The sequence below is a fragment of the Vipera berus genome, assembly GCF_964194415.1.
Source record: "Vipera berus genome assembly, chromosome: 1".
In the NCBI taxonomy this organism is placed as follows: domain Eukaryota; kingdom Metazoa; phylum Chordata; class Lepidosauria; order Squamata; family Viperidae; genus Vipera; species Vipera berus.
In genome coordinates this window covers 279229572-279253165 of record NC_138202.1, presented here as the reverse complement: position 1 = coordinate 279253165, position 23594 = coordinate 279229572, and the positions used below count along the sequence as shown (strand labels likewise).

At 38.5% G+C, this 23594-nt stretch overlaps 1 protein-coding gene across 1 annotated transcript in view; it reads right to left on the bottom strand.

Moving 5' to 3' along the window:
• Positions 1–2976: 2976 nt before the first annotated feature.
• Positions 2977–23594, bottom strand: part of LOC308659612 (solute carrier family 22 member 2-like) — a gene marked incomplete at its 5' end in the record, with an annotated part of 30693 nt that continues 10075 nt past the window's right edge. The window contains 7 exons of the mRNA XM_081313394.1: positions 2977–3171; positions 5174–5286; positions 10315–10423; positions 12024–12238; positions 14390–14502; positions 18938–19052; positions 21823–21991. Of these exons, the coding sequence (XP_081169520.1) occupies positions 3047–3171; positions 5174–5286; positions 10315–10423; positions 12024–12238; positions 14390–14502; positions 18938–19052; positions 21823–21991 (959 nt within the window). The 3' untranslated portion in view covers positions 2977–3046. The remainder of the gene's footprint in view (positions 3172–5173; positions 5287–10314; positions 10424–12023; positions 12239–14389; positions 14503–18937; positions 19053–21822; positions 21992–23594) is intronic.

Sequence of the window (23594 nt, the reverse complement as noted above, 5' to 3'; positions counted from 1 at the left end):
GTCCCTTCCAACTTTCTTATTCTGTTAAATTAGAGAAATAGCAGAAGACCTATTCCCCCTCATGTAAATAAGGCAGCTTTGACCAATTTGCCTCACTCCCCAATCTACTCTGGTTCTTAATTTCTCTTCCCCAAGTGTTAAGTGCAAGTTTCAAATACCTGTGCTTTAGAAAATGTATTGATTCACTCTTTTCTTCCTAATTTTGACTGCAACCTGACAGAATTGAGAATCTTGAAGATTATGCAAAAACCACACACAAAACATATCTTTGTAGAGCCCAATTTCGTATCCACAAGCGCACACACACACGTATACACACACACACACACACACACACACACACACACACACACACACACCCCACTGCCTACCTGGACTTGTATGTGCAGTCTTCCAATCTTTTCACCTCCCACTTTTGGAGATGATTTTTGGTGGGGTTTTTTATCTCAGTAAAATTGGACACTAGGATAGAAATGTTAGCATAAATGATGTGCTGGGGGAGATGCGCTGAGAGGAATCCAATTGCTTTCTCCTACTGGGAAGATCCATAAACATAATCATGCTTATGTTGTGCAGAGAGCAGTTGATGGTGAATGGGGATGCTTTCCCCCTTTCCCAAATACCCCTGAGACTAGCATCTTGCTCAGGGGCTACCAGTCTAAGCTTGGAAATAGCAGCTGTAGGGTGTGCAAAAGCAGGTGTGCGCCTTTTCTTTTAAAAAGGCAGAAGTCTCTTGGTTATCTCATATTAAAACCAAAGACCATCATCTGAAATCCAGAAAATTGGCTGGATCACCAGAAAGGAGATGAATGATTCTGCGAAAAGGGGATGGGGGAGTGAATATGCAGTCCAGAACTTAAATGTATTGAGGGGGGGAAAATAAAAGATTATTAAAACCTTGAGCTTATGAGGTAGAACTAGTTCCTGTTTTAACATAATTGTGGATCTCGAATCCAAGGAGTTGATTCCCCAACCTCACTGCAGAGATCCTACTAACTCTAATCAAACCTACTGCTGATTTTTCTGTCAGTAAGGAGAATCTAAGAGGAGATTTCCCACCTTCCCCTTGAGCTATCGAGTAAGAAAGAAAGAAAATCCAACTTCTTGAATAGACAAGAACAACTTTACTATTGGCAATAGGAAAGCAATAAGCATACAGACAGTATCAAACAGGCCACAGGACTAATTTTAAGCAGAAGGTTGGACTAGATGACCTCCAAGGTCCCGCCCAACTTTATTATTATTATTATTAATAACAACAACAATAATAAAAAATAACGTACTGAGTTCAATGGGGTGATTTTCCATATGTCCCACAGAGGAGCTTGTTCAGAGCCAGCAGTTCCTACATCCATACAGTACATCAGGATGTGTCCACGGGCAAGATGTGTCATGCTGAAACTGCGCCCACCCCAACTCCATCAATGGGGAAAAAGTTGTGATACATCACATGACGTGGCGAGTTTGAAACCCCTGCACATATATACTGAGCAGTTGCCTTTAGCATGCAGCTCATCCAAGGCATACTGCATATTTAAACAATCTAATTCTCTCACCTATCTCGTAAAATGCCCAAAGTGTTATCTCTGCAAAAATCTCACGGAGCAGTTCTCCCCTTCTCTTCTGGGCTGCTTAATCTCCCCAATTAATCAGTGAAACAGCTCGCCTTCAAAAGATGTGAGCGCTCCATCACTGGGAGTTTTTAAGAAGAGATTGGACAACCATTTGTCCGAAATGTTATAGGATCTTCTGCTTGAATGGTGGGGGGGGGGGGAGGAGAGGGGGTTGGACAAGAAGACCTCCAAGGTCCCTTCCAACTCTCTTATTCTATAAATTCTGTAAATTTCTTCCTGCCTGGCCCATCTGAATCCTATCTGCTTTTTCCTCTTGGTCCTCCAAGCTATTATCCTCCCACAGCTGATTGATCTGCTGTGCAGGTTGCCCAACAGTGAAATGGTCAGATGCCTCTGTCCATCTGCACTGGCCAAGCTGATACTATATTTGTGAATCTTTGCACCCCCAGCACCACCCTACCCTTGTTGGTTGCATGAGTGGAACCCTGCTAGTCAAAACCCTCCTTTAACTCTTATCTGATCATGGATGGTCTCTTTTTCTCCCCTACCTTAAGACTTTGCTCATATTCCTTTTAGCTGTTTATGTTACCTTTTCTCCTTTTTCCTTAACCAACATTCTATTTCTTTCTTTTTCCATCCTTGATTCACCCAGTTTTGAGAATCTACGTTGTTTGTGCATCTACAGTCTTTGTTTTTTCCTAGCTCTTCTGGATTGTGTTTCTTTTTCTCCATTCTTTGGGATAAAGTTTATCCGGTAAACCTTCATTTCTTTCTAGACATCTCCATTATTGACTTCTTGATTCAAAGCTGTCCAGTGAGAAGCCTTTTACTGCTTCTCTTAATCTCTGTTTATCTTAGTATCTCCAAGGGTGGATCATTCTTCTACATTTGACTCCTTCCACAACCAAAGCACCCATATTAATTTCCTTACTTGTCCTGGCAAACTCTTGCCACTTTGCACCAATTTAAAACCCTTTGGCTATTTTTCAACTCTGCTGTAACCAACAGGAAAAATATAGACATTTCCATTTATTTATGTATTGATCTCTTGTCCTTGCCAAAGGATGTTTATCTTGTTTCTGGGCACTACAAAGAACCTCCCAAAGATTTACAGTATATGCATATACATGAAAAACTAAATGAAGTCACAAAAGTTAAAATAAAAAGTGTTTTTAACATATCTAGAACCTCCAGTCATAAATACAGTGTTTAAATATCAGGTAAAAAGTATTATTTTCACTGCCCTCTTATTTTTATTGTTTACATGCTGCATATATTATATTGACCATGTTCATCAGTTTAACACAGTTTAACTCATGAAAGAAACGAGTGTGGCATGTGTGTATAAAATACCTGTCCAAATGAAAGACTGTATAATGTAAAAAAATTTATTAGTTAGTGATTGGATATGGACTTTTTATGGACAATAGCTTAGGACACACATTTCAAAAAGAATTAAACTTGAATTTGCTTCAAGATTGATTGTTTAATGCAGATTTGTGGAAGTTTTCTATGTCATCAATGGTCTCCGGCAAGGTACTTCCTTTGGTCTCAGGCAAAAGCAGTACTGATCCAGCAGCTATTAACCCTATGACAGCTACGAATAAAACATAACAAAAAACATCAGAAACCAAGTTATGACATATTGTCAAGATGGACCACAATCATTTTATTTTCGATGTTTTACTTTTGCTGCATCAATATTATCTGTATTAAAAATTGGGATTCCCAACCTTGTTGTTCCATGGGTCCCTTTGAAGGTCTGGTGACCTAGCCTGAACATCTAGCATTCCTTTTTTCATGTACAGCTCTAATTTGTGTTGAATGATCCTAATCAATATTTTTCTAGCATGTGAAATTAAGGATATTCTATGATTGTTTGCACACTCTTATTAAGTCTTCTTTTGGGTATTGGAATGTGGATTGACCTCTTCCAGTCTGTTGGCTACTGTGTTGTTTTCAAGATTTGCTGGCATAGATTGGTTAGAACTTTTACAGATTCTTCTTCTGCTGTTTGCTATATTTCAGCGTGTATTCCGTCACTTCCTATAGCTTTCCAAATTGGTAATGACCAGAATGCTAATCTCTAAATTCACCTTCTAGGACTAGAGATTCTTGTAAATAGGGTCTAGCTTTTAGGATATCTTGAATATTGATATCTATACTGTACGGTGCTTCAGTAAACTCCTTCCATCTTTGATGTTCTTTAAATTGCTTGCAACAATGGTTCTCAACTTTTTCATCACCATGCATCCCCTTTAAATACCTCTTGGGCCAGACCATGGCCATGGACCCCCAAGACCTAACTCAAAATTTAAATCATAACATTTCTTCAAGCCTTTGCGGGCCCCTTGTGAGAACATCATGGCCCTTCGGTGGTCCATGGACCACAGGTTGAGAACCACTGGCCTACAATATATCCATTGGAGTCAATTCATTCAATATAAGGTTGGAACTAGTTCAGTTATCTTTTTTTCCCCATGTCTGTTTCCATCCTCCTTCTATTCCATCCCAAATGACTGGAGTGCTGATCTAATGTCACATTCTGGTACTTGAGGTTCTTATAAGTAGGTAATATCTTGGCATCTGTACCTGGGATGTTAAGTAACAGCTTTCTGATATACTTTATTAAGTTCTTTTCTGAGATTTTTCTCTTATTTGGTTTTGGTTTCTCTTCTCTTCTTGGCAATTTCCATGCCTTTTTCTATTCAGTTTTCTTTCTTCTCTTCACTTTTGGCAATCTGTCAATGACTTCTTTAAGTTCATTCCACAGTTCTTTTGGTTCTCTATCAATGAGTTCAGGACTTCAAAATGACTCCTGATGTTCTCCTTGAAAATAGTTGGTATATGTTCAGGATCATATCATGGAAACTGACTGGCTTTCTTCTTCTTTGCACAGGAGCAGTTTGTGATCTGTTCCACAGTAAGCACCTGGCGAAGTCTTGATGCCATAAATGAACTTCTCCATTTCCTTTTAGTTAATTTCATTTCTACTGTATATACTCCATCTGGTAGTGTCCATGCATGAAGATATTCTGATTATTTGAAGACTGTGTTAGCTATGTCTTTGGAGTGACAGAAATTGATAAAATGGTCTTCTGCTTTATTTTGGTTTCCTAAACTATATAATCCAACTATATTTTCCTCTTGAACCATGGTGGTGCGGCAGTTAGAGCGCAGTACTGCAGGTTACTTCTGCTGACTACCAGCTGCCTGCACTTTTGCAGTTTGGATCTCACCGGCTCAAGGTTGACTCAGCCTTCCATCCTTCCAAGGTTGGTAAACTGAGGACCCAGATTGTTGGGGGCAATAGGCTGACTCTGCAAACTGCTTAGAAAGGGCTGTAAAGCACCTTTATATTAGTATATATGTCTAAGTGCTATTGCTATTTTGTGTTTCCAACTTTGGAAACTTTGGCATTCCAGTCTTAATCACAAGCAGCATATCTTGCCTGCATATTCTGCCAATGTATTGTATGATACAGATCTACACAGACCTAAGTCCAGTTAGGTTCAATGGGACTGAATCCCTGGGTGAGTACAAAAGTGCATGATTGAGTATTGATGAGCTGCAGCTGCCACCGATAGAATATTACTTACTGAAGACTACAAGAGGTAGCTCATGCCAGATCTCTGACAATCTGTAGACTATAAATGGGGATATGATTCCACCAAAATCGCACAAGGAAGAACATACCATCAAGCCAAGGTTTCTGAAAGATAAACAGACAGAAAGATCAGATCGAAACACTTCAACGCTATACATACAAACATACTAAGAAAAGAAATGAATACATGATAAATTGTCTTATTAAAAAGCCAAGAGCCAAACCTTAATATTGTTTTTATTCCCTGGAATACCTCTGAGCTCCAGATAAGCCAATGAGTTTGGTGGGTGATTGCAACCCAGTCAGTTGTCTGAAAAGACACTTACTAAGCCCCTCAGATTCCTCTATAATATGCAACCTTCATAAAGGGGTCAGAGGAGGGCACAGAGGGATTAAAGAAAAACAATTACAAGCTGAACAGATGCAAACTCTTCCCTACTGAATTCATATATCCTGCAAAAGCCACGGTGGGATTCAAATATGTGAACAATCGGTTCTCTGTGTGGGTGCCACTTCCGGAAGTCCATTCTGAACCTGGGGAACAAAAAATTAGCTACCAGTTCTACCGAACTGGTGCAAACTTTGATTTGCCATGCTAATTCCATTTATTTTGTTAATTCTGAGGGATAGCACCTCAAAACTGGTGATAATTACTGTGAAGCAAGCGCGTGATTTCTACAATAACGTCTTAAAAGCAACCCCATCAACACTTCTGGAAGCTGGAAAGGGATCGGGAGAAGGAGAACATCAAGAGGATGAAACAGAGGAAAGTGGCCCTGGAGCAGATCAAGATACAACTTCTTTGGATGATCCTAGAGAGCAAAGAGTAACGCGTGCTGCTTTAAAACGAGCAAAGAAAATAAAAGAACAAGATCAGCAAAAGTCTTCAGATTCTTCACAACGTACGCAAGCTGTGGGAGGAGCACGGCCTAAAGAAATTAGCCCTATCAAAGCTGTGCTCCAAGAGCTTTGGGAGGATATGCATGGCAACTAAATTTCTAACCTGGAATGTTAATGGACTAAATTCACCGCAGAAGAGGAAGAAAGTTTTTCAATATTTAAAACAATTTAAGATAGATGTTATATGTTTGCAAGAAACGCATATTAGAGTTTTGGATCAAAAGCATTTATTGAACTCGAGACTGGGTACGCAATTTGTTGCCTCTGCAGAGAATAAGAAAAATGGAGTGGTTGTTTATGTTAAAAGTGCCTTAACAGCAGACTTAATTGAAGCAGATAAGCATGGAAGATATGTTATGATTGAGCTGTTGTTAGAAGGCAAAAAGACGCTTCTAGTTGGATTATATGCACCTAACCAACAACAAGCTGATTTTTTTAGCTTACTCCACACAAAGCTTACCCAGTTGGATTATAAATCTTTTATTCTTATGGGAGACTGGAATGGTGTTTTGGATGTACAGTTGGACAAGGCTGGAGCTTTTAAGCGCATTCCAAGTCATGCTAGATTGCCTAAATCTTTTTTTGAAATGAAGGATGACCTGGAATTGAGAGATATTTGGCGTGAGAGGCATTTGCAGGAGAAGGATTATACTTTTTATTCTGACAGACACCAATCTTTTTCGAGGATTGATTTTATTTTGTTGACTAATGATTTTTTTTTGAGAACTAAAAAGGTGAAGATTTGTGCAAGAACTATTTCTGACCACAGTCCAGTTTGGTTGGAGATTGATAAGGAGAAAAGAGACAGGCGCTCATGGCGTGTAAATGAGAATTTGTTTAGAAATCAGAGAAATGTGGAAGAATGCAAACAGCGGATGAAGGATTTTTTTGAGATTAATATGAATAAGGGTACCTCTATGGATATGGTTTGGGATGCTAGCAAGGCCTATATGAGAGGGGTGTTGATATATATGAATAATAGACATAGACGTGCAGTGGAAACTAGAAGGAAAGAACTGGAGAATGAAATAAAGGAAAAAGAAAAGGCTTTGATTCTGAATCCAGAGGATGTGAAGGTCAAGGAGGCTATTAGACTGCTAAGAGGACAATTTGATAAATTAATGGCAGATCAAGTGGCAACCAATCTGCGGTTTGCTAAGCACAATACTTTTTGCAACGCTAATAAGCCAGGCAGATGGCTAGCTTATAGACTGAGGAAAAAACAAAGGGCCTCTAATATAGATAAGATCGAGTATAAAGGAAGGGTTGTGTTTCAACAGAATCTTATTAAGGATGCTTTTGTGGATTTTTATTCGAAATTATATACTAAAGAGGAAATTAATGTAAAAGATATTGACATATATTTGGAGAATGCTAGCATCCCAGTTCTTACGCAAGTACAAAAAGAGGGGATTAATCAACTGATTACAGAAGAAGAAATTCTTACAGCAATTAAGGAATTGAAGTTGGATAAAGCGCCAGGTACGGATGGCTTGACTGCGGCCTATTATAAAAATTTACAATTTGAGATGATAAAGCCGTTAAAGGAACTGTTTCAGACAATTCAGAGGGGGGGAAAGGTGCCACCGTCTTGGAGAACAGCTTTTATCTCTTTGATTCCGAAGGAAGACCAGGATGCTACTCAAGTTAAAAATTACAGACCGATATCGCTTTTGAACACAGATTATAAGATATTTGCTAAGGTTTTGGCTAATAGACTGATGAGGGTTCTGCAACAGGTGATTCATGGGGATCAAACGGGGTTTATTAGTGGTAGACAAATGAAAAATAATGTGAGACATATAGTTGATGTTTTAGAGTTTTTGGAAAGGCACAACCAGATCTCTGCAGCGCTATTTTTTTTAGATGCTGAAAAGGCCTTTGATCAATTGAATTGGCAATTTTTGTTGAAAGTTTTAGATAAAATGGATTTTGGGGAAAAATTTTTACAGCCGATTAGGGCATTATATCAAAAACAAACTGCCCGAATCATAGTTAACAATAGCTTGACAGCAGCATGTAACATTGAGAAGGGCACAAGGCAGGGGTGTCCGTTATCGCCCTTGTTATTCGTGTTAAAATTAGAGATATTATTGGTTAAGATTCGGAGTTCGGAAAAAATTAAGGGGATACAAGTTGGAGATCAGGACTATAGATTGAGAGCATTTGCAGATGATCTGGTTGTTACAGTGACCCAGCCAGAGAATTCTGTTGTGGACCTGATGGAGATAATAACACAATATGGGAAGGTTTCTGGATTTAAGGTAAATATACAGAAAACTAAAATTTTGGCTAGAAATATGACAGTTTCACAGAAGGCTCTCTTAGAAGGATTAACTGGATTTGAGATTGTTAAGAGGGTTAAATATTTGGGGGTGATTTTGTCGCCCTCTAATACAAAGCTATATAAAAATAATTATGAAAAACTATGGGGGAAAATTCAAAAAGAATTGGAGAGTTGGCAAAAATTGCAATTGTCTTTGTTGGGACGGATTGCAGCAGTGAAAATGAATGTCCTGCCCAAATTTTTATTTTTGTTTCAAATGATACCGATCCTTAAGAAAGATTCTAATTTGGAGGAATGGCAGCGTGGTATCAATAAATTTGTGTGGGCAGGGAAAAAACCACGAGTTAAACTTAAGATTATGCAGGATACTCGTGAGAGAGGTGGTCTTAAATTGCCTAATTTTAAATTATATTATGAAGCTGCTGCATTAGCAGGAATAAGTGATTGGATTAATTTGACGCAAGGGAGGTTATTAAATCTTGAGGGCCATGATTTGTGGTTTGGCTGGCATGCATATTTGTTGTATGATAAGAAGGTAGACAATGTGTTTAGGGTGCATATTTTAAGACAGGCATTGCTGAGAGTTTGGAAGAAGTATAGACATAAGTTGAGTTGCAAGATACCATTGTGGGCAATTCCAAAACACGCAATAGAAAATATACATGCTGGCTTCAAACATGATGTGACTACGTACAAGGAGATTCTAACTTTGGAAAGAAATGTCTGGTGTTTGAAGTCATATAGCCTCTTGCGAGAAGAGAAGGTTGTTCAAAACTGGTTTCAATATATTCAGCTACGGGCCAGGTGGAAAGAAGACCAGAAAAATGGTTTTACAATGACTGATGAAAATTTGATAAAGCAAGTTAGAAATCAGGGACCAGCACATATCAAACGGATATATCTTGCATTGATAGAGATTGATTCAGAGACAGAGCTTGTTAAGGATTGTATGATAAAATGGGCCCAAAACATCCAGGAAGTTATTACAATGGACATGTGGGAAAAGATTTGGGTGAGGAACGTAAAATTTACTCAAGCTCAAAATCTAAGAGAGAATTTTTACAAAATGTTTTATAGATGGCATTTAGATCCTAAAAAGCTTGCAAGTATGTATCCGAATTACCAGCCTAAATGTTGGAGGTGTGGTGATGAAGATGCAACATATTTTCACATATGGTGGACATGTAAGAAGGTCAAGGCTTTTTGGATAAAAGTCTGGTGGAATATGCAGAAGATTTTTAAACAGAGGATAAAGTTTTGTCCGCAACTTTTTTTGTTGGGAATAATTGTAGACGCTACAGTTGTGGACACTAAGTTGATGTTGAACCTAATCACGGCAGCAAGACTTTTGATAGGCCAATATTGGAAGAAAGAGGAATTGCCGACCATAGAAGAGTGGACTTTAAAGGTTTCCAACCTGGCAGAGATGGCGAAGATTTCGGCCTATTTGAAAGATCATTCGCAAGAACGCTATATTATGGAATGGAGAAAATGGATTGAGTTTATCCAGAACAAGTATAGGGTTAAGAAGTTTTATGTAGCATTCGAATAAGTCTTCTTTCGTTTTTTTTTCTTTTTTATTCTAGTTTTTTATATATAGTTAATATTGTTAAGGTGTGTCTTATCCTATATAAGCTAGAGAGTAATGGATTTTAGATTTTATAGTGGGTAGTATATGGTTGTTTATGATTGCCTTTTTATAGATATATACCTTGTATTTAGCTCTGGGAAGTCGGGGGGGAGGGGGGATGGAGGGAGGGGAGGAGGGAGGGAGGAGGGAGGGAGGTTGGGGGGAGGTAGGGGGGGGAGCAGGGAGGGGGAAGATGGGTTTTTTAAAGGAAAATTGTATTTTAAAACTTTTCAATAAAAAAAAAAAAACTGGTGATAATTGAGTAATCAAAGATACAGACTTTCTAGATTAAGCCATTCTTTGAAGCAGCACCTACCTAAGAAATGTTGGGTACAATTCGGCATTGACAAAGCAGACCATTTCGAAAGCCATCGTGATTCCCAACCTGCCAAAGGAACCTGCAAGAATCTTTAACCAGTGCATATCTGAAAAGAAAACATGTGTACATAATTTACCCAAAATAATTTATTGGAGGAAGATGATTAATACTGGTGATAAAATAGATAGTCCTCATTTTGCAACCACAGTGGGAATTGAGACAACTGAGAAATGGTCACTGAGTGAAAAATCACATGATCACAACCGTGCTCAAAATTTTACTTCAGCTTTCCTTTGCTTTGCTGCAAGCATGTCAAACTCACAATGTCATGTGATGTCGCATGATGTAACGGGACTTTTTCCCCATTGCCGGCAATGGGGTGGGCACGGTTTTGGCATGATGCATCCAGCCTGTGGGCCAGCAGTTTGACATGCCTGTTTTACTGCATCAGCTCTAAATAATCAGTTGAAGCTAAAAGGTGGGGTAGGTTCCTGGAATTCAATTCATAAGGAAGCTGGGTAAAAGGGCAAAACTTATACCCCCTTTACCCAATTCTCCAACCCTTTGGAATGCTCACCCAGCACTGGGATAATTAGCCAGAAGAGAATTAATGTTTGTATTTACATTCATTGGAGAGGAAGGATCACAAAAGAGTATGCAAGCACACAATGGGGAATATACATCTAAAGCGGGGGTGTCAAACTGCCAGCCCGCAGGCCAGATGCATCATGCCAAAACCGCACCCACCCCAGCTCTGGCAATGGGGAAAAAGTCGCAATATCACATCACATGACCCCCGATCTAAAGGAATGGGGCTTACAGTTGAAAGCAGAGCATTTTTAGGAGGCAAACAAAAACTTTAGCATGAAATTAATTAGAGTCTTAATCATGGTCAGGCAGCAATGAAAGCCTGCAGAAGAGTGTTAATCAATTAATTAAGGTCACAGAGATGAGCTTGTTAACCTGCCTTAGCACATTTAGGGATGCAGCAATAAATACAGAAGGGAGGGAATAAATGTTTCAAATCATGTTCTTTTTGCACATGTCACTATCCATCTCTGAATTCAACTACTTAGAAAACCCATTTAAATATGCCCTTGTTAATTATTTAATGGTATGTGTAGGTATGTCTGTTCAAAATACATTTCACAAAGCTATTGGATATTCTTTTGCACTGAAACTATATGTGAAATCCTCCAAATACTTTTATTCTGACCACTATACTGTATTAGGTTTGGCGAAGCAGTTCCAGTGGTGGGATTCAGCCAGTTCGCACCACTCCAGCAGAACCGGTAGCTAATTTTTTGTTGCCCAGGCCCAGAATGGACTTCTGGAAGTGGCATCCACACAGAGAACTGGTTGTTCACATATTTGAATCCCACCACTGAGCGGTTCAGTCCATTTCTATCAGAGTTCAGAAAACCTGAATCCCTCAAACCTTTCTATTCATTATCATGATCATCATTATGATTAACATCTTCATCATGACCACAATGATCATGATTTTATCCATATTGTGGATAGTTCTTTCTCTTATCAAGCAAGTGTGCCATGGCCCTTCAACATCTTGGGTTGTTCCTCTTTATGTCTCTGCAGAAAGGCTGCTTGTGACCATAATTTGGCTAAAGTAGATTCTTGCATCCTTTTCCTCCAAGTTGCCCTTGGCTAGGGCAATTAAAAAAGATAGACAGACCTTATCTACTTACCTTCTGGGCTGAAAGCTGTAACAAGGCAAGCAATTCCAGCAACCAGATTAGATGCTGCCCAGGGATAACGACGGCCCACACGCTCTATGGTGACAATGAGGATGAAAGCAGCTGGAAATTCAACAAGAGTGGCATAGAAAAAATCCAGGTAAACATTTCCACCAGCAACTCCTATATGCATAATAAGTCCTTGGTACATTATGGCACTTGTGAACCTAAGAAAAGAGAAGGAACAACAATTAACTGGGGATAGATTTATTGGCTAGTCTTGAAAGAATCAGTGCTCCAGATTTGACGTGTCAATCCCACATTATATTACCAATATAAGCAACCTGATGCATGATCAAGTTTTGTTAGTAGAAGCTTTTTTTGTCTTTGGTTCTCCATGTGGGCGTGTATGTTCCTTAGATATGCATCCATATTTCTTCCATTAGAAGAGAATATATGTAGCTCAGAGTCCTTGATGCCCCGCTGATGTTACCTACAGTAGTTGGGTGATTAATCTGCGAGCAAATAACTAAGCTCAGAGAGCATCAAGGACTCCGTGAGCGGGAATGGATTAAAAAAAAAGAAATTAGGCAATGGAAGCTTGTTGGAAGCTTGTTGGAATTGTTTTTCTATTAACTATTGCCAGGGCTTTTTTTGTCATAGAACGCTCAGAACGGAGTTCCGGCACCTTTTTTGGATGGAACTTTGTAGGGTAGGCAAGGCGGGTTGTATGACATGTGTGAGTTCCTGCACCTTTTTCTTTTACAAAAAAAGCACTGGCTATTGCAACCCCACAACCCTAAGACATGCACAATTTATATGAATGGGGAATGCATTGACTACTCCCATCTCCCCATAGCTTGCTTCCTTTTCTTGTTTATGGAGCTGTCCCCCTCCAAAATAAAAATCAATCAGTCGATGAACAATAGAAAAGCCTGCAATATCTTCTCAAATGTTCTACCATTTATGTTGAAGTTGTCCATTTTAAATCCCATCTAATCTCGGCTGGCATTGGGTTTCTCCAGTCCTAAGCCAACACTTTGCCATGCTAGCTCTGAACATAGAAACTGGAAACTGAGCAGAGAATTAGGTGCTCTGGGGTAATCCAAATTCTTATATCCTGTTTGCACTCTCCTCAGTCTCCATGCACTCAGCAGGTACAGTAGATCTGAAAGGAAAGTATAACTATATTCACTAGTATATGAGCACAAGGTCTACCCCGTGACCTTGGTAGACTCTGCTGTATCAGGATCCCAGATTATAGAGAGAGCTGTACTTGCATTTGCATGAATGTCAGTATAAATTTTGCTTTGGGCCTCTTTGCTCAGTGCAATGAAGTTGAGAACAGTAAGAGGCAGGATGGCCTGATGTGAAGTAGACCAGACAGGAAGCATAGCTACAGGAGCTAATTCTCCTTTTTTTTGGTAAGGTTTCAGTAACAGAATCTTGCAAGTCTAAAATTACATTTCTCCCCTTGTCCCCTTTAGAGCTGAAGAAACTACAGAGGTTCCCTTCTGAGATATTTGCCACATTTACATTCCTGCTGTGGCTAAGCTGCCACTTATCCAACCATTGCCCTGGTTGTGGCCTCCTGTCTCCCACGTTCATTCCTATATATCATTCCAGCCAGCAGACACAAAGTTTGGTGCAGGCCTCAGGTTAGAAGCCAGGAGATTATGAATTCTAGTTCCACTTTAGATATGAAGCCAGGGATGGCTTTGGGTCAGTCTTTCTCTCTCATCCCTAGAAGGGAGGCAAAGGCAAACCACTTCTGCAATCTTGCCAAGAAGACTGCAGGGACTTTGTCCAGACAGTCACCAGGAGTCCAAACTGTCTCAAAGGCACCAAAATAGTAATAATAATCCATGACAATATCCAACCTCAAGCTGTAATGTGTTCAGGGCAATACAATTCCAATGTACTCAGAAGACTCAGTATGGAAAAAAAGAACTGTCTTGAGCAGTGTTTAATGTTATAGAATGATGATGATGGTGATGGTGATGATGATATCCATTCAGTCATGTACAACTCTTGGAGGTTCTGTGGGCCAGGTCTCTCCACGTCTTCCGATCTTGCACTATTTCTTTGAGTTTTTCTATGCTCTAGTTGATGTCAGCTTTGATGGTGTCTAGATATTGTGTTCTTTGGTGGCCTGGTTTTCTTTTACCACTAATAATGTTATAGGAATGTGGACCCAATTTTTTAATGAGCAGAGGAATTTGAGCTTCAGGCAAAATATGAACTCTAAGCAAGGGTTTGCCTGACCCTCAGTTGCACATAAAATTGTAACATATTAAGTTTGTGTGTGTACCAATAGAGCCAACATAGCTAAGGCAAACAAGGATTCGATAAAATGCTTGAAATAAATGGCCTCTTACCAGTTGTACATCAAAATTAATGTGTATTTCCTGATCTGTGGTGTCCTCACAAGGTCCAGCAGTGAAGGGCTAAGGTTTGTGTCTTCTACCTGTTCTTCTTCGAGATTAATATTCTATAAGGTAATTATTGCAAAATAAATAAAAAGGCAAGGAACATAAATACATACTTATCCATCACATTGTTTTTGTTCAGGATAAACGTTGCGCTGAAAACAGAAATGGAGTAAGAAATGTAAGGTACGAGATAACAAAAAGTTAATCTAAAAAGCTAAAAGAAAAAGTTAAAACTAATTAACACCAAGACCAACGTCTTCTCTCTTTGAGGACTACATTCATTCCAGTCAACCACATCTTTCTTGGACGTCCTCTGTTTCTCTATCCATTCACACTGATCAGGGCAATCTGCATTGACCAACTATGACATCAAAATTGCAGGAGACCAGGCAACCAGAGTACTTTTTTAGCATGTATCACAGGGGTCTTCAAACTCAGCCCTTTTATGACTCAAGGACTTCAACTCCCAGAATTCCTCAGTCATGCATGCTGGCTGAGGAATTCTGGGAGTTGAAGTCCATGAGTCATAAAAGGGCTGAGTGTGAAGACCCCTGGTGTATCAAATGCATCACATGTAAAAGGGGTAATGCTTCCACAACCACCATTTAGATGTTAGTGACAGCATCTGCAGATGCACCTAATTTATTTATTTTTTTGCAAATTTAACCCTCTTTCATTCTTTCTCTATGACCAACTCTACTTCATTCAAACTTTTCACTCACTTTCCTTCTCAATCTACATTCATTCATACTTTTACATCCTTGACCCTATAGCTTTTTCTATTGCCATACATATCTTTTAAAAACCTCATTGCGAGTTTGTTTTCACATTGACATAAAAAGTCTTATGGCCTGTTTGTAAGATTCTCAGTAGATGCAAACACAATGCCTCCTCCCTTTTACGCCAAAAAACATGAGAAAATGATCCAGAACCATGCTGCTTATATTGCCTGAGTATAGTTTTTCTGTTTGAAATTCTTGTGTGGCAACCTCACCTTGCATCTAATAAATATCACTTATCAGAGCTTTGAGAGCTTTATTCTTTAGATTCACCATTTCCATTTTGGATAAATACAAGAGATGTCTGATGCCAACTTCCACTAAGGTCAACTTACTTTTTGCTGACATACAGTTGAAACTCGAAAAATTAGAATATCGTGCAAAGTTCATTTATTTCAGTAATGCAACTTAAAAGGAGAAACTAATATATGAGATAGACTCATTACATGCAAAGCAAGAGAGTTCAAGCCGTGATTTGTCATAATTGTGATGATTATGGCTTACAGCTCATGAAAACCCCAAATCCACAATCTCAGTAAATTAGAATATTACGTGCAATCAATAAAACAAGGAGTGTACATAGAACAATATCGGACCTCTGAAAAGTATAAGCATGCATATGTACTCAGTACTTGGTTTGGGCCCCTTTTGCAGCAATTACTGCCTCAATGCGGCGTGGCATGGAAGCTATCAGCCTGTGGCACTGCTGAGGTGTTATGGAAGACCAGGATGCTTCAATAGTGGCCTTCAGCTCTTCTGCATTGCTCGGTCTCATGTCTCTCATCTTTCTCTTGGCATGCCCCATAGATTCTCTATGGGGTTCAGGTCAGGCGAGTTTGCTGGCCAATCAAGCACAGTAATCCCACGGTCATTGAACCAGGTTTTGGTGCTTTTGGCAGCGTGGGCAGGTGCCAAGTCCTGCTGGAAAATGAAGTCAGCATCCCCATAAAGCTCATCTGTGGAAGGAAGCATGAAGTGCTCCAAAATCTCCTGGTAGACGGCTGTGTTGACCCTGGACTTAATGAAGCACAGTGGACCAACACCAGCAGATGACATGGCTCCCCAAATCAACACAGACTGTGGAAACTTCACACTGGACTCTCCATTCTTCCTCCAGACTCTGGGTCCTTGGTTTCCAAATGAGATGCAAAAGTTGCTTTCATCAGAAAAGAGGACTTTGGACCACTGAGCAACAGACCAGGTCTGTTTTTCTTTAGCCCAGGTAAGATGCTTCTGACGTTGTTTGTTGTTCAGGAGCAGCTTGACAAGAGGAATACGACATTTGAAGCCCATGTCCAGGATCCGTCTGTGTGTGATTCAGCCTCAATCCACTCCTTGTAAAAGTCCCCAGCACTTTTGAATGGCCTTTTCCTGACAATCCTCTCCAGGCTGCGGTCATCCCTGCTGCTTGTGCACCTTTTTCTTCCACACTTTTCCCTTCCACATAACTTCCTATTAATGTGCTTTGATACAGCACTTTGGGAACATCCAACTTCTTTTGCAATTACCTTTTGAGGCTTTCCCTCCCTATGGAGGGTGTCAATGATGGTTTTGTGCACAACTGTCAGGTCAGCAGTCTTCCCCATGCTTGTGATTCCTACTGAACCAGACTGAGAGACCATTTAAAGGCTCAGGAACCCTTTGCAGGTGTTATGGCTTAATTAGCTGATTAGAGTGGGACACTTTGAGCCTAGAATATTGAACCTTTTCACAATATTCTAATTTACTGAGATTGTGGATTTGGGGTTTTCATGAGCTGTAAGCCATAATCATCACAATTATGACAAATCACAGCTTGAACTATCTTGCTTTGCATGTAATGAGTCTATCTCATATATTAGTTTCCCCTTTTAAGTTGCATTACTGAAATAAATGAACTTTTGCACAATATTCTAATTTTTAGAGTTTCACCTGTACTTTTATGTCTGTTCCATCAGACAACCATCTCACTTTTCTGTTGTCTGATGTTGTTCTATACCTTTGCTTTTAATTTTGTATGCTGCTCAGAGGTCAAAAAGTTGGGTTGTTTTAGAAATGTAAGTAAATACATAAATAAATATGAAACTCCCATTTCTCTATAATACAGTGGAGAGAAACAAGCTCAGGAATGCAACTTTTTAGCATCATTCAACCTTCAATCCTCAGAACCAACAACATGACATTCTACCAGTATTTGTGTGTCTTAAAATATCTCCCCGCATTTTCCATCTTTAGTTAACCTTTTTAACAAGATATATACATGCATCCATTTTTTGCTCTAGTTTTTTTTGTCAAATTTATGTATGAATTGTAAACGTTCAGTCCATTTTCCCCATCAAAGACAACTACTTTAGTTTTTGATACTTTTCAGATCCATTTACCTTGCTGTATATCCAAGATGTTGATTGTTTTCTATAAAACAGTGGCTAACAAGACTATTATTTGCATACAAAACACATATACATTCACACTCCCAACCAATACATCTCTAATGTACTCGCAAATGTTCCTTATATCAGTGCTTCTCAAAGTGTGGTTCAAGGACCCTTCTCAAGGGTCCACAAAATCAATATTAATCGCCAGACTATGTTGAAAAATAATTGGTTGATTATGTACCACCAAACCACCTGCAATTCCCACCAATCACATAATTTTCTCCATGATGATCTATCCTAACATGTTCTTTCAAGTCTCCTAATGAAAAATTCAATATTAAAATCCCATCAAGCCATTGTGAGAAGCAAAAGTGTTAATTTTAGTTTTTAATGTAGTAAATATTAATAATATAAACCATATAAAGAAAGTTTTTTGGGGTCCTCTCTTAATTAAGGAAGGAAGGAAGGAAGGAAGGAAGGAGAAAGAAAGAAAGAAAGAAAGAAAGAAAGAAAGAAAGAAAGAAAGAAAGAAAGAAAGAGAGAGAGAGAGAGAGAGAGAGAGAAAGAAAGAAAGAAAGAAAGAAAGAAAGAAAGAAAGAAAGAAAGAAAGAAAGAAAGAAAGAAAGAAAGAAAGAAAGAAAAAGGAAGGAAGGAAGGAAGGAAGGAAGGAAGGAAGGAAGGAAGGAAGGAAGGAAGGAAGGAAGGAAGGAAGGAAGGATGGAAGGAAGAAAGAAAGATTTTCTTATCATCTTTGTGGCAGTTACAAACATAGTAATGTATTTATTTTTTATTTTATTTTTTATTTTTATTTTATTATTATTTTATTTTATTTTATTATTTTATTGTATTGTATTAAATTAAATATGCAACCCATCCCCCTGTCCGAAGTGATTTTGGTCAGCTTAAAATAGAATTACCCTGTCCAGTTTCCTATTTCACTGACATTGGCATAATTATTGGATTATTTCTGCTTACCATGATTAGGAAGAAGTAACATACACTATGCGTATGAAATGTCCTCTAATTCATGGTACATGCATCTTTCTGGCAGCCTGCATTCTGCTCTCTATCTCTCAGTTAAAGCCAGGGCAAGAAATCATATGATAAGTTCTTTTTTTTCATTTCAGAAGGTATGGACAGCTGCAGAAGGATGGAGAATGGTGTATAGTGCAAAATGTGTGGTACACACAATCCACCATCCATCTGTTTGCTCAAACTCACCACTGAAAGATTCAAATGCATGAAATGAGGCAGAGGTGGAAGAAAACCAAGAGTAGATTAATAGACAGGCAGCTGCACCATCCTATGACAATAGCCCACCAAGGAATGATAAATAGACATATATAGTGTTTAAGATTCACCTCAAAAAAAGCAGGTACAAATTTTCCATTCTTTTTAGCAATTTCCTCCACAATTTTCATAGCTCTGGCATTCTGTCCTTGAGTAATCAGCCACCTGGGTGACTCAGGGAGGCACCTAAAAAAAAAGAACTGAAATCATTGATCTCCTTCAGAACTGCTCATGGCAAAAAACAAGCCCATGGGGTGGGATCCAGATAGCTCTTTTCTTCTACATGCATTAATTAATTGAGGCTTGACTTCCAGTTTGCCGCACAGCCTCCATGGACGGCTGGGAGACTTGCTCTCTCTGCCCCATTCAGTTTTGGATTGCTGGGGGGCCCTAAAAAGGGCTGAAAGTCACCCCAAAGAGGCAGCCAGCAAGGAGGGGCTCTCGCTGGATCGCAGGAGAGCAGAAACTCTCCTGTTAAAGCTGGCAATCCCTCCAAAACGGCGGACGAAAGGACCAGCCATAGAAATATGGCTCGTCCCTAGGCTGCAGACAGCCAAAGTCACACTTTCCATCAGGCAACCTTAAAGCAGCATGGAAGAGACTGGGTGAAATCTACCTCTCTTAACTTCCAACTATTTTTTTCCACCTAAGTAAGTTGCTAAAGTAGTTTTTTTTTCCCCTGTGGAGAGGGAAGGGGGATTTTAGCCCTCCCTCCAGAAACAACGGCAATTGAATATACAGGGGAGTTTTTTTAAAAAAATGAAAAAAATAATTGGATCCCAAGTAGAACTTTATTTTTTAAAACTTGTGGATTAAAAGCTTTTGATTAACTACTTTTTACTTCCTATTTTTACTTGAAAGTTTGCATTTTTCCTCCTAAAATAATAGAAATAATTGAAAGGATTAAATTAACTTTGAAACTTAAAGGAATTCCCTAAACAGTGGGGGGACATCTTGTGGCTAAACCTGAAAATGCAAGGTATTATTCTTAAAGAAAAAAAGACTTGGCTGACAGTTTTGAAAACAAGATAAGATTCATGTAACCTTGAACACTAGCTGTGAGAGTTTTAGCTGTGTTTCTTATGTACTGAGGAAAAAAACTGTAAAAGTTTTCAATTCAACTCACCACTATGGAAGACCAGGAACAGACTTTTACTATGGAAGAAATGCAAAAACAAATCTTTACTATGATGAAAGTAACCTACCAAACCTACCAAACCCTTCTTACAGCTGGTGATGAAATAAGAGCTTTTGGAAAAAAGCTAGAAAGTGTCTTAGACATGCAAACTCAAACTTTGACTACAATTAAAAAACTATCTATACAGAATACAACAGAAAAAAATCGAACAATTAAATATTTTGACAGGAGATCTAAATGCCCAACAAATACAGACAACAGAAGATTCAGAAAAAAATCTGACAAAATGGATGGAGGAAGAAAGCTGTTATATAAATCAGAAGGAATTCAAAGAACAAAATGAGAAACAGATGGAAGAAAAGATAAACAGTCCAGGACAACTACATCAAGAGGACAAAACAAAGAGAAGATCTGGTAGTCCTGCCAGACCCCTTAACCTTTCAAAAATGGCGTCTGGATGGTCATCTCAATATGACACAATAATACAAGAACTCTTTGACGATCCTGAAGCAAGGACAAGGAAGATGACTTGGCAAAGAAAAAAAGCCAGAATAAGACTGAAGAAGAATGGAGTGTGGACATATTTAGGAGGTTTAAAATAGAATAAATCTAAGTAGACAAGACCCGTATTTTGAATATGAGATATTGTTATGATGTGAAGATAAAGACAAATGTTGGCTAATTAAAATCTAGATGGATGAATGTCAATAGTTAAATTGAGATATTGAGTTCTTTATAAAGGTTAGATAAAGGTGATTAAAACATATATATTTTATGAGTGATGTAATGTAATTAATATGTTTTGACGTGATAAGAATAAAATTATAAGCTTAAATATGAGAAAGTGGACATAAAGAGGAAGAGAGAGTATGTATTAAATGCTGAAATGGGAGAAATCTTGGTTATTGAACCTATAATTTTTGAAAATTATAATGAAAATAAGAATATTACTTTGTATTACTAATCTGTTGAAATGGAAGTGAGATAGACAAGATATGTATCTGGAACACTAGAGGTTGGGGTAAATTGTGATAAAGGGAACTGGGGTCATATAAAAATGTGGAAATGATAAATATTAAATGTTTAATTTAAATATTAATGCAAAACTAAAGCTGGGAAAATTTATAAGGTTATTGATGGTCCAAAAGATGGAATGTCAAAATAAATAAGACATGTAAAATTATTGATAAATGTAAGAAAGCTATTAAGTAGCTGATGGATGGAATAACAAGTAGATTAATTTAAACAAGAGACAGTATGTATTAAAGGAAAAAAACATGAAATATTTATTTATTTATTTATTTATTTTATTACATTTATATACCGCCCTTTCCCGAAGGACTCATATTGGCTGTAACAGTTGGAGATTTGTATTAATACACATATGTATGTAATGGAATTATTGTAACCCAGACTGGCCCCTTAGTAGTGACAATACCTATTGCAGAGTATGTTGCAGATAATCATCCTTTATGGCAATCTCCGCACACTTGGCTCTCAAAAAGGAGAGTGCTTTTATTACAAGCTCATTTTGAAATCTATCCTTGATCACTCCAGTTCTTAGGATATCAGGTGGCAACCATGATTTAGGCTAGACTGCCTTAATGGTTTAGTGTTTTGTGAAAAACAGCCACTAAATGGAAATTATATGTAGGAATCATTTATTAGAAATAAGCAGACTATGGGCCTCCTGATGTTGTTAAATTAGAGCTTCCACAATCCCTCACAATTGCCATGGTGGACAGGGCTGCTGGATGTTGTAATCTAACATCACCCAGAGATTAAACAAAAGACTGACTCTGAGCAAGAAGTTCTTACCAGTAGTAGAGTAAAAGAAGGAACATTGGAAGAGTAACAGCAAGTTGAAGCCACCTCCAGTTGGGAATTGCATACGCCAAAGCATTAAGGATGAGAAGGCCAAAACCATATGCTAGTTGATAGAGAATGGCCACAGTCCTCCTGTAGCTTGGGCCAACAATTTCTGTAACTGGAAAATAAAATGAGGGCTTTCCATATTAATTCTCAATTGAGAAATAGCTTATTCATAGATTTTGATTAGGAAGAATGCTTGTAAACAATGAAAAACAAAATCAATCTTGAAACTGTGTAGAAATGATATATATGCTGCCAATATCTATCATCTCTTTGACCTCTCAGTGACTTTTAATAGTATTAATCATGACTTCTTCCTGGACTGTTTCTCTGAGTCAGACCTAGGAGCATGGAGCTGTAATGTTATTTATTTATTTAATGCTATTTATTTATGTAATGCTATTTATTTATTTAATTTGTGGCTGCCCATCTCACCATGATTTGTATGGAATGTCTCAGAAAATAGAGCTGTAGCTTTTTTTCTTATCCCATTTTGGATTCATGAGGTACCTCTAGAAGATTCATTCTTATTGCAACATTTGGAGGAAATTAGTGGAGGAAATCATCCAGAGATCTGGGCAGAAAAACTAAGAAAGCAGCCTTAAAAAGCATATTAAACTTACAAATGAACCAATTCGGTTCATTGGGTTAAATCCATATAGTTGCAACAAGAGATGCATTAAAGGTATTTGTACTCTCTTTGAGCCTTTGCTCATCTGTAGCTAACTGCAACATAAAGATAACCCAGCAACATCTTTGTTGTTCCATGCCCTCATGAAGCTGCCATCATTTGATCCCTAGCTGTACGAGAGGTAGCTTTAACTCTTCTTTGGCTGTTTTGGTTTTGAAGTGCTGTTTTCTCTCTTTTTTTTCTCCAACAACATTTTTTAATGTGGATATATTCTGGCATGCTTTACCAACTATTCTGTACCTTATGAGATCAGATTGACTCCCGGGAACTAGGACCCAAGCTCCTATTGGCCACTTCAGGCTGGTATGGCCACACAGCCTCACTTATAATTCCTGGGGACTGTTCTTTAGGGAAATTCTTGTTTGGACAGTTGGAAACTGTTTGTTTGTTTGTTTGTTTGTTTGTTTGTTTGTTTGTTTGTTTGTTTAAATGAGCTCTCCCTCTATGCCTGCCAAATCTCCAAGACAATTCCTGCCTTGAAGAATTGCATCAACCCAGCAGCAGCTGACCAGCAGTAGGGAGAGAGAAAGGAGATGACTCTTCCTTTATCACTTCCTCACACAATCTTTCCCATGTCTGCCAGTTCATTGCTTTTGAAACCAGGTTTCGTGCTTTTCCAGACACCTAGATGTCAACTGATGTCAACTGATAGCCAAGCTCCTTTTGCACATGGGTTTATGGACTTCTGGAACAGTACTACTGTTCGGCACTTTATGAACCCTGGATTAGCACTTTTTGAGATACTCGTACAAAACAGAAATTATCTCTTTTTATCCCCTCTCTCCATCTTTTATTAAGAAGCACGACTGGTGTATATTTCTCTCCCAGATGATAATGTTTGGTGACAGAGGAAAGGAAGGAAACAAGCCTGGGGAAATCTATCAAATTTTTTGCCCCAAATATGTCCTGTAGACATTCAATAGGAACAGCGCCGTTTTTTGGCATTGGGACTGTGGCAGGAACAGCAGCTTTTATGCTGGTATAGCATCTTGCTAGCTCATAACATGGATAGACCTTTAATCTGGTC